The sequence below is a fragment of the Gracilinanus agilis genome, chromosome 1 (assembly GCF_016433145.1).
Source record: "Gracilinanus agilis isolate LMUSP501 chromosome 1, AgileGrace, whole genome shotgun sequence".
NCBI classification, from domain to species: Eukaryota; Metazoa; Chordata; class Mammalia; order Didelphimorphia; family Didelphidae; genus Gracilinanus; species Gracilinanus agilis.
Genome location: NC_058130.1, coordinates 14,364,402 through 14,377,168, shown reverse-complemented (window position 1 = coordinate 14,377,168; position 12,767 = coordinate 14,364,402). Strand labels below are relative to the sequence as shown.

General features: G+C 35.2%; 1 protein-coding gene across 1 annotated transcript in view; it reads right to left on the bottom strand.

Moving 5' to 3' along the window:
- Positions 1 to 12,767, bottom strand: part of SCN11A (sodium voltage-gated channel alpha subunit 11) — a 198,131-nt gene that overhangs the window by 48,935 nt on the left and 136,429 nt on the right. Inside the window, exons 14-15 of the mRNA XM_044675509.1 lie at positions 8,067 to 8,221; positions 5,377 to 5,550 (exon numbers count right to left, since the gene is read on the bottom strand). Coding sequence (XP_044531444.1) covers positions 5,377 to 5,550; positions 8,067 to 8,221 — 329 coding nt within the window. The remainder of the gene's footprint in view (positions 1 to 5,376; positions 5,551 to 8,066; positions 8,222 to 12,767) is intronic.

The following is a 12,767-nucleotide window of genomic DNA, read 5'->3' as shown; positions in this document are numbered from 1 at the left end:
CAGACCAATGTCCTTAATGAACATAGATGCAAAAATCTTAAATAGAATACTAGCAAAAAGACTCCAGCAAGTGATCAAGAGGGTTATTCGTCATGATCAGGTGGGATTTATACCAGGAATGCAAGGATGGTTCAATATTAGGAAAACTATCCATATAATTGACCATATCAAAAATATTACAAGCTACTAAGAAGAAGTCATTCATATTCCATGGAACCACAGTGAGGATAACACAGGATCTGGCTGCATCTGTACTGAAGAACTAGAAGGCATGGAGTATGATATTCTGGAAAGCAAGGAAACTGGGTCTATAACCAATAATCAACTACCCAGGAAAACTGACTATATTCTTGTAGGGGAAAGTATGGTCATTTAATAAAATAGAAGACTTCCAAGCATTCATGAAGAAAAGATGGGACTTAAACAGAAAATGTGATGTCCAAACACAGAACTCAAGAGAATTACCAAAAGGTAATTTAGAAAGGGGGAAAAACCCAACTTTTTTTAAGGGACCCAATAAGTTCAAATGATTTGTATTTCAATAAGAAAAGATGATATTGATAACTCTTAAAAATTGTTATTATCATCAGGGTAGCTAAAAGAAGCATACTTAAAGGGAACAGTGACAAACTGTATAGGATGAAATGTCTAAGTAAATATATGTATGTATATATATATATATATATATATATATACACACATAAAACTAGAGGTAAAATTAGAGAATAATACTAAGAGAAATGGGAAGAGAGACAAAATGAAGTAAATATATTATTTCATAAATAAGCACATGGTGGGAGTGGTTCAATATTAGGAAAACCATCCACATAATTGACCATATTAACAAGCAAGCCAATAAAAATCACATGATTATCTCAATAGATGCAGAAAAAGCCTTTGACAAAATATAACACTCATTCCAATTGAAAACACTAGAAAGTATAGGAATAGAAAGGCCTTTCCTCAAAATAATAAACAGTATATACTTAAAATGAACAGCAAGCAGTGGGGATAAATTAGAAGCCTTCTCAATGAGATCAGGAGTGAAACTAAGATGCCCATTATCACCTCTATTATTTAACATGGTACTAGAAACACTAGCAATAGCAATTAGAGAAGAAAAAGAAATTGAAGGTATTGAAATAGGCAACAAGGAGACCAAGCTATCATTCTCTGCAGATTATATGATGGTATAGTTAAAGAACCCTAGAGAATCAACTAAAAAACTAGTGGAAATAATCAACCACTTTAGCAAAGTTGTAGGATACAAAATAAATGCACATAAATCATCAGTATTTCTATATATTTCCAACACATCCCAGCAACAGGTGTTAGAAAGAGAAATTCCTTTTAAAATCACCCTAGACAATATAAAATACTTAGGAATCTATCTGCCAAGACAAACAAAGGAATTATATGAACACAACTACAAAACACTTTCCACACAATTAAAACTAGATCTAAACAATTGGAAAAACATTAGTTGCTCATGGGTAGGATGAGCTAACATAATAAAAATGACAATCCTATAGGAACTAATTTACTTATTTAGTGCCATATCTATCAAACTACCAAGAATTTTTTTTACTGAATTAGAAAAAACTATAACAAAGTTCATTTTGGAAGAACAAAAGATCAAGAATATCAAGGGAAAGAATGAAAAAAAATGTGAAGGAGGAGGGCCTAGCAGTACCAGATCTAAAACTGTACTATAAAGCAGTAGTCATCAAACCAATTTGGTACTGGTTAAGAGACAGAAGGGAGGATCAGTGGAATAGACTTGGGGTAAATAACCTCAGCGACACAATGTGTGACAAACCCAAAGAGCCCAGTTTTTGGGACAGAAATCCACCATTTGACAAAAACTACTGGGAAAATTGGAAAACAGTAATGGAAAGATTAGGTTTAAATCAACATCTCTTGGTGAATGACTTGAATATAAAGAAGGAAACTATAAGTAAATTAGGTGAACATAGAATAGTTTACCTGTCAGATCTATGGGAAAGGAAAGACTTTAAGGCCAAGAAAGATTTTAAAATATTTCAAAATGTAAAATAAATAATTTTGATTACATTAAATTAAAAAGGTTTTGTACAAACAAAACCAATGCAATCAAAATTAGAAGGGAAATAACAAATTGGGAAAAAATCTTTATAACAAAAACCTTTGACAAAAGTCTAATTAATATATAAGGAACTAAATCAATTGTACAAAAAATCAAGCCATTCCCCAATTGATAAATGGGCAAGGGATATGAAGAGGCAATTTTTAGATAAAGAAATCAAAACTATCAATAAGCACATCAAAGTGTTCTAAATCTCTTATAATTAGAGAAATGTAAATCAAAACAACTCTGCGGTACCACCTCACACTTAGCAGATTGGCTAACATGACAGCAAAGGAAAGTAATAAATGTTGAAGGAGATGAGGCAAAATTGGGACATTTAATGCATTGCTGATGGAGTTGTGAATTGATCCAACCATTCTGGATGACAATTTGGAACTATGCCCAAAGGGCTTTAAAAGACTGTCTGCCTTTTGATCCAGCCATACCACTTCTGGGTTTATACCCCAAAGAGATAATAAGGAAAAAGACTTGTACAAAAATATTTATAGCCATGCTCTTTGTTGTGTCAAAAAATTGGAAAATGAGGGGATGACCGTTGATTGGGGTATGACTGAACAAATTGTGGTATCTGTTGGTGATGTAATACTATTGTGATGAAAGGAATAATGAACTGGAGGAATTCCGTGTGGACTGGAAAGACCTCCAGGAATTGATGCAGAGTGAAAGGAGCAGAACCACAAGAACTTTATACACAGAGATGGATACTGTGGCACAATCGAATGTAATGAACTTCTCTACTGGCAGCAATGCAAGGATCCAGGACACTTCTGAGGGACTTATGAGAAAGAGTACTATCCATACCCAGAAAAAGAATTGTGGGAGTAGAAACACAGAATAAAAACAAGTGCTTGATCACATGGGTCAATGTGGATATGATTAGGATTGTAGACTAAGCAATCACCCTAATGCAAATATTAGTAATATGGAAATAGATCTTGATCAGTGACACATGTAAACCCAGTGGAATTGCTCATTGGCTATGGGAGGGAGGTGAGAGGAGAGGAGGGAAAGAACATGAATCATGTAACCATGGAAAAATATTCTAAATTAATTAAATAAAATAATTTCAAATAAAAAAGAAAAAAATTATCAAGGAAAACTAGCCTGATCTTCTAGAACCAGAGAGGGAAAAAAGAAGTGGAAAGAATCTACCAATTACTTCTTAAAGGAAATCCCAAAAGGATAACTCCCAGAAATATTATAACCAAATTCCAGAACTCCCAAGTCAAGGAAAATAATGGAAGCAGCCAAAAAAGGAATAATTCAAATGTTGTTTTTCCACATTCAGGATAACAGAAGATTTAGCATATTCTACATTAAAGGATTAGAGGACTTGGAATATGATATTCTGAGATGGTAAAAGAGGTAGGACTTCAACCAAGAATCACTTACCCAGCAAAACTGAGCATAATCCTTCAGGGGGAAAAATGGGTATGCAATGAAACTTTCACACATTCCTGATAAAAAGACTACAGCTGAATGGCAAATTTGACTCAAATACAAGACACAAGAGAAGCATAAAAAGGTAAACAGGAAAGAGAAATCAAAAGGCATTCAATAAGGTTAAACTGTTTTCATACCTACATGGGAAAATGATCTTTAAAACTCCAAAGAACTTTCTTATTATTAAGGCAGTTAGGAGTACACAGAGACAGAAGGCAAGGGTGTGAGTTGAATATGATAGGATGATATAAAAAAATAAAATTAAGGTATGAGAAAGAGGAATGCATTGGGAAGGTGGGGAAGGGATAAATTATCTCACATCAAAAAGGCATGAAAGAGCTTATACAGTGGAGGGGAAGATGGTGGAAGTAGAGAGGAGAACAAATGAACTTTACTCTCATTAGAACTGGCTCAGTGAGAGAAGAATATATATTTAAAATGGGGCATAGAAACTATCTTATTCTACAAGAAAGTAGGAGGGAAAGGGGATGAGAGAATGGGGTGGAGCTGATAGAAAAGAGGCAAATAGAGAGAAGTGGTGGTCAGAAATTAAAAAGGGGGAAACAGGATGGAAAACATTTTCTACAAGTCTCTCTAATAAAGGCCTAATTTTCTAAATGCATAGCAAAATGAATCAAATATATAAGAATGCAATTAATTCCCCAGCTGATAAATGGACAAAGGATATGAATAGGCAGTTCTCAAAGTAATTAAAGCTCTCTTTGTCACACAAAAAAATACCCCAAATCACTATTAATTAGATAAATGCAAATGAAAAAAGCTCAAAGGTACCACCCCACACCTATCACATTAGCTATTAAGACAGAAAACAAAATGATAAAACTTGGAGGGAATGGGGAAAAACTGAGACACAAATGAGCTGTTGGAGGAATTGTGAACTGATTCAATCATTCTCAAAAGCAATTTGGACCTATGCCAAAGGCACAAAAAATAATAAAATATAAAATATAAAATAAGTATAAAACAGTGCATATCCTTTGACCCAGCAATACTATTACTAGGTTTGTATACCAAAGAGATTTAAAAAAAGGGGGGCGGGATAAAAATGTTTAAAGCAGTTCTTATAGGGAGGGGACAAAGAATTACAAAGTGAGGGGAATGTCTAGGTTATAGCTTATGTTTGTAATGAAATACTATTGTGTGGTAAAAAAATGACAAGTGGGAACAGCTCAGAAAAACCTTGAAAGACTTACATGATGAAGCAGAATGAAATGCGCAGAACCAGGAGAACATTGTATACAATAACAAAAATACTGTACAATGAACAATTGTGATTAACTTAGCTATTCTCAGCAATACAATGATCTGAAAATATCCCAAAGGACTCATGATAAAAATATCATCTGCTTCCACAGAAAAAGAAATCATAGAATCTGAATCCAAAGCAAAGCAAACTTTTTTCATGTTCTTTCTAAATTTTTTTATTTGAGTTTCCTTCCACAAAAAGATTAATATAGGAAAATACTTTACATGATTGAACATGTAAAACCCATAAGATCTGCTTTTCATCTCAAGAGGACAGAGGTTAGAGGGTGGAGAGGGAGGTAGAGAGAAATTTGAGACAATATTCTTTGAAAAGTGTTGGAAACTTTTACATGTAATTGGAGGGAAATAAAATATTTTAAATAGTGTATAAAATTTAAAAAATAGATTCCTTTATTCACCCTCCATATTAAGAGACAGCTTCCTTACACATCAGCCACCTTACTCAAGGTTCCTTGAATACATCCACACCCTGATAAAGTCTCCCACCCCAAACAAGAGAATATAGATGTTAAACTCACATTTACAATGAGAAAGTCGAGACAGCACCATGCATTGGTGAAATATTTCCTAAATCCATATGCCACCCATTTTAAGAACATCTCTAGGGTGAAAATATAGGTAAAAACTCTGTCAGTAAAATTCAGCAATTCCTTAATTTTGGGTTTTGATTGAAGGGAACAATCTTCAAATATCTGAAATGACAAAGTTCAATATTGAATATATCCATGTACTATCCTACAGATTTCACTTTTTATTCTTACTAATTATATGCTGAAGTCAATGGATAATATCAATGTGGAAAAAACAGAGCATTTGAAGTCCAAGGACCTGGTTTCAAATCAAGATTCAGTCACTCAGAGGCAGCTAGGTGGCTCAGTGGATAGAGCACTATGCCTGGATTGGAGAGGACCTGGGTTCAAATCTGACCTCAGACACTTCCTAATTGTGTGACCCTGGGCAAGTCACTTAACCTCATTTGCCTAGCCCTATAAACATCATGGTCTAGAGATGACAATAAATCTATTGTAGGACCTTCTGGAATATAAGTCTTGGCTTATCTACCAAACGGTATGACATCCATACTGTAAAAGGGAATTTTTAATCCCTTTCTTCTAATTTAACTGGGGACCAGGAGGTCCTTTTACAACAAAGATGTGTAAAGATATACCAGCCCACAGTGAAAGGAAGCAGAAACCAGAAAAATAGGAAGTGAGCTAAGAAGGGGATATAAAAGGGCAGAGTGAGGGCTGAGAGGTTTTTTGGTCTTGTTTTGTCTTTTTGCTTTTTGGACCTTTTTTGGGTTGGGAAGTGGTTGGTGTTTGGTCTTTGGTCATTGGAGGTTGGTTGCTGGTGGTGTGGGTTGGTGATTATTTGGTGGGTAGTTGTTGGTTGTTAGTTGGTGGTTGGGAGATAGATAGATACTGATTCTGCCTGGTGAGCTGAGCTGAAGGGTGATCAGCTGGACTTTCTCTAATGGCAGATATAGGGTAGATAGTTGGGTATTAGGCAATTTCTTTCTTTACCTCTTTCCTATATTTCTCTCCTTTACTATATTCATTTTACTATATTCTTTTACTATCTCTATTTTAATAAAACAAAATTGCTCATTGTTAAAAGCTGCTAGAAGTTTTCTTTTTCTTTTCTCTGGCTTAAAGGGATACTATTAATTTATAATTCTACTATATTCTCTTTAGAACTTAAGTTATTAAAAGCTGCTCTCTTATTTTTTCAAAACTCCTCATTTAACCCTCATAATACAAAACTGGTTTTCGGTGATTCCCATTTGTACAGAATGGGATTGTCTCTTATGAACTTGGAGATGACCAGAGTATTGGAATGAATTATTTTGTTTTTGGAGGCAATGAGGACCTTATCTGAACTGGTTATATTTCCTTATTCTGGCAGGTTAGAACGTACGGGTGGGAAGAAGAGCTCTCCAGCAAGTCAAGTGACAGCTATGGAAAGCCACAAGCCTGCCATTCAGTCAAGAAGCCAGGGAGTCATAGAACAGGTGAATGAGGTCCTCCCACATGGCCAGATGAGTGATTCTCTTTCCCACATACACACCAAAAAAATCTGTGCAGAGTTTTTCTAGATCAGAGGACACTACTTTTTTTTTTTTTATTAGTAGCCACAAGAGAAGGGATGCTCTTACCTAAAAAGTAACATGAAACTAAGCTTGGAGAACTGTAGTCAGTAGGAAGGCCAGGATTGTGAGAGACCTGGAGAAGATGCCATATAGCCTTCCTGATCAGGGCAGCTTCTTCCCTAGAATGTATACCTCAGAGCTCAACACAATATCCCAGTTGTGTTGTGATTAGAGCAAAGTACACAGGTCAGTCGTAACTCTCATTCTGGATATTATGCCTCTCTCAAAGCAGTCAAAGTTTTATCTTCTGGGACATTATGTTTGCACAAGGGAAATGTTTAGACTCATTTGCAATATGAAAATGGCTAGAGCCACCCACATCCCACAACCCCATGAAGATATAGCCTAAGATACCCCAGGCTGCCTTAATCTAAATCAGCAGTTCTTAATCTTTTTTGGTTTATGGACTCCTCTGGCAGTCTGATGAAGTATATGGGCCCCTTTCTCAGAGTAATCTTTTCAAATGCATAAGACACAATACATTGGATTACAAAGAAAATAAATTAACTGGAATCCAATTATCAAAATATTTTTTTAAAACAAATTTATGGATATCAGGTTAAGGACCCCTTCTCTAGGAAGTGAAAGGAGGAAGGAAGGAAGGAAGGAAGGAAGGAAGGAAGGAAGGAAGGAAGGGACAGAGGGAGGAAGGAAGGGACAGAGGGAGGAAAAAAGAAGGGAGTGAGGAAAAAAGGAAGGGAGGAAAGAAGGATGAAAGGAAGGAAGGAAGGAAAGAAGGGAGAGAAGGAGGGAGGGAAGGAAGGAGGAAAAGAGGGATAAAAAAGGGAGGAAGGAAGGAAATATGCATTTATTTAATGCCTACCATGTAGTGCTAAGCACTTTGCAAATATCTTATTTGTGTCTTCAGAACTATCCTCAGAGATCGATGCTAATTTTGTTCCCATTTTGCAGATGAGGAAACTGAAGCAGACAGATGTTCAGTGACTTGCCCAGGGTCCCACAGTAAGTGTCTGAAGCTGGATTTAATCTAAGGTCTTTGTATTCTACCCACTGCACCACTGAGCTAAATTACTTAGGTCAATTCAAACAGCCATTTACCAGTGCTCCACTGCTCAGAAGAATCATGAAGATAATGAAACTCTCAAACCAGTTGTGCTTGACAATTTTGTAGCAGGTTATCCTTAGTCTCAGCCAAAGGATTCCAGGAGACTTTCTTACATTCAGTGCAAAGCATGGGAAGTATTTATTACAGCCTGGAAGAAAACAGAAGCATGACTCTCCTTTTGAATGATAACATATGTATACCCCAGTGGAACTGCTTGCCAGCTTCAGGAAGGAGAGGGAAGAGAGGAGGGAGAGAACATGAATTATGTAGTGATGGAAAATTATTTTTAAAAATAAAATATTGAAAAAAAAACAACAAACAAAAGTGGCAGCATGACTCAGGACCAGATGGTGGTGCTCAAGGGACCTAGTGAGTCAAAAGGCATAAGTCATGATGTCCAACAGATCCAGTCATCCAGGCACATTCAATCACCTCCACATTTCTATATATTGAGTACTGGGCATCAGCTCTCATCAACCCATCCTGGGTTCAATTATTATCCCTCTGTAAATGATTCCTCCCCCCGCAGATCTGGAGAGAGGTCATGGAGGTAGAAGGATAGGATCTCGGACTTTCAGCTGGAAGAGCCTCAGGTCACACAACTATGATGTGGGAAGGGCCAGGATTTGAAACTGGATTACTGACTCCAAACCTGGTGCTCTTTCTACTCTGTCCCTCTGCTGGGGTTGGAGGGAGTGGGAGGGCGCTCTCCTCACTCTGGGACATCTCACCATCCCTATGGTCTGCTCATCCTGGAATATCTCTGCCCAAGGAACATCCCTCTGCTCTCCTTTTTCCATTGTGGGGCTCACCTTGGAGCCTCCATTTCATTACAGGGCTCAGGCCAATCTGCCTTCATTTCTTTCCTAGCCTCATTTCTGATTTTCTGAATGTACCTTCCTTCTTCCTCCAGGGGCCCCATTCTGTGTGGTTTCTTAGAATGTAAAGTCCTTGAGGGTAGAGACCATTTTTCCCCTTGAATTTCTATCCCAAACATTTAGCACACTATCTGGGAACACAACAGTGCTTAATAAATGCTTCCTTCCTTCTTTCTTTCCTGTGGAGTTTATTAAAGAAGAGAGTGACTGGGGTAGTGACAAGGGAAAGAGAAGGGCAGGCAGTAGAAGCAGATTGCATCAAGCATTGAACACAGGGGCTAAGTACATTCCTCTCATTCCACCCACTTCTTCTTTGAAAAGAGAAGACAAGGAATAAAGAAAGGAAAATATATAAGCAATTAGGAAAGAAGGAAATATGGTTAACAATCAAAATTATTCATGTGAATGGTATAAACTACCCATAAAATGGAAGAGGATAGTAAGTGGATTAGAAAGTAGATTAAAAAATGTTATTTAAAAGAAATACTTTTGAAATATAAAGTTTTACTCAATGTCAAAATAAAGGGCTAGCAATAGCAAAATATAATTAATTTAAATATATATAAAGAAAAATTACATTACGTCGAAATATACCATCAACAATAAATCAATATTGTTAAACATATGTGTATTAGATATCATAGCATCTAAATACTTAAAAGAAAGTAGCTGTTATAAGGAGAAATAAGCAACAAAATGAATTATGGGAGATTTCAAAGTTCTCCCTTTCGGATTTATGCAATTCTGACCAAAAAACAAAAGAAAATGAAAGGGCTTGAATACAATTTTAGAAAAGTCAGATGTAAGAGATGTAATTATAGAGTGAAAATAGAATATATATGTATATTCTTTTTTCATATACATGTGTATATGCATATATACACATGTTGATACATATTTATGTATTTCATATTTATATTTAAATAAAAAGATGTTAAAATAATATTTTTTCAGCTTTCTTCTGGTACCTTTACAAAAACTGACTATGTATCAGGGCATAAAACCCTCATGAACAATGCAGAGAAGCAGAAATATTAAATATATTGATCACAATGCAAAAAAAAGTCATTAAAAAGACACTGGAGAAATGATTAATGATTAAAGTCAAAAAAACAGTGCTAAAGAATAGGTGAGTAAAAGGATAAATCATAAAAACCACAGATAATTTCATTAAAGATAAAGACAATGAGAAAAAATACTAAAATTTGGGGGAATGTATCCATCACAATAGGGGAATATTTTTATCTCTAAACATTCAGATCAACAAACGGACTGTTCTTTAAAATGATAAATACAGCACAATCTCATTTTATGAGACCAGTGCATTCCAAGAGCCTTCACAATTGAAAATTGTGCATAGAACAAGTCCTATTACTTAATAAGTATTTCTTATACAAACATACCTAGGAACTTTACGACTTTTCTAAGCTTATCAGAGCTCCCAGCATCACTACTCTTGTTGTTTGAGGCCACTATTAGTAACTAAATGGACTTAATGAAACAAAGAGAAGCATTGCTCTGACACAGACATAATTTGTTACCAGCAAGAATTCCAGACAAAAGATGATGTGGGAGCAAATATTTGGTGCAAAACAATGTCATGACTCATACTAGTGCTTCTCAGAGTGAGAACGAGTATGATTGGGTGAACTGCTGAGGATTTAGCATGTAATTACAATGTTTTATTTTATTTATTTTTCTGCCTTTATTTTTTTTTCAACTGACAGGCACATATACATGAATTTGCAGGTGCTGAGATTACATAAAATGAGGTCCTGCTGTACCATGTATCTAAAAACAGAGGTTATTGTTATTTTTAATAGCTACCATAATTTGTGATAAATCAAGTGAAAGAAATTGAAGAAATAACGATGGGATTAAGAAAAAAGAAACAAAATGATCAGCTTTTGTAGCTATATGACAGTTTCCTTAAAGAACACTAAAGTATCAAGTAAAACATTAAGTGAAATAATGACTTCAGCAAAGTTGCAGGATATAAAATAAATCTACTCAAACCACTAGCGTTTCTATATATTACCATCCAAACTCAACAGGGAAAGATGAATGTAACTATAAAATACTTTATAAAAATAAAAGCAGACATAATTAATTGAAGAAATATTAACTGTTCATGGGTGGGATGAGCCAATATGACAAAAATGACACTACTTAATAAGAATTAATTTATATATTATCATACATATGTACAATTATATTTAATATAATACTTAATTTATAGATGAATAATAAAGGCTATTTAAGCTGCCAAAGATTTATTTTACAGAATTAGAAAATAACAAAATACTTTTAGAGGAGCTAAAGGTCAAGAATTTCAAGGGAAATGCGAAAAAAAAAGTGAGGAAGAAGACCTAGAAGAACCCAATCTCAAACTATCCTGCCAAACAGTAATCATCAAAATGATGTAGTACTGGTTAAATAGAAAGATTTTTCAGTGAAACATATTAAATAAATAATAGATAGGAGCAAATGAACATAATAGTTTAGTGTTTGATAATCTAGCTACTAGGTTAGAGCCTACCTGGAAAAAAAACAACTTTTAGAAAAATTAGAATTCATTGTGAAAGAAATTATATTTAGTCCAACATGTCACACAATATATTAATATAAATTCAAAAAAGAAACATGGCTGAAACAATCGTAAGGTTCTATCTCACACCCATCACACTGGCAAAGTTGACAAAAAACAAAAATGACAAATGTACTATTTTTCACATTCATTTAGGTTTTTATTTTAGGGGTTGGGTTTTATATGAATATTCTCTTAATGACAATTTGGATCTTATAATTTCAGAAGACACATGTTGAAAATTATTGTTACATGTAATTAGGGAAATAAAATATCATTTACAAAATGACCAAATGTTGAATGGGAGACTAGAGTATGAATGTACTGTTAGTGGAGCTGTAAATTGGTCTGACCAATCTGGAAAACCATTTGGAACTATGCCGCCAAAGTTAGTTTGACTCAACAATACCACTAATAGACCTATACTCCAAAGAGATAAGAGGAAAAGTAAAAAGACACAAACATGCACAAATATTTATAGCAGCTCTTTTTGCGGTGGCAAACAGCTGAGAATTAAGGAGGTGCCCATCAGCTGGAGGGGAATGGCTGAAGACATTATTGAAAACAAATGTAATAGAATACATGACATTATGAAAGGGTTGGTTTCAGAGAAACCAAAGAAGATGTATAATGAACCAGTGTAGAAAGCAATGAACAGAACTAAGAAAAAAATGATACACTAACAACTCTATAAAGATAAACAATTTTGAAACATCCAAGAACTCTGATCAGTGTCATGATGAACCACGATTCCTGAGGACCGATGGAACATTCGAGCCAGTTCCTGACAGAGATGATAGACTCCCTGTGCAGGAGGCAACATAAAGTTTTTGAACTCAGGTAATGTGGAAATTTGTTTTGTATGACTCCATGTATTTTTTTTTAACCCTTGTACTTCGGTGTATTGTCTCATAGGTGGAAGATTGGTAAGGGTGGGCAATGGGGGTCAAGTGACTTGCCCAGGGTCACACAGCTGGGAAGTGTCTGAGGCCGGGTTTGAACCCAGGACCTCCCGTCTCTAGGCCTGACTCTCACTCCACTGAGCTACCCAGCTGCCCCTCCATGTATTTTTAAATGTTTTTTTTTTCCTTTTTTTCTTTCCAATGAAAGGAAGAGAAGATAGAAGGGAGAGAAAATAGATTTTGTTCATTGATAAAATAAAATTAAATAAAGCTTTAAAAAAAGGTTAGGTGAAAGCCTGAAATAAGGGTGATAGCTGTGTGAGCTGA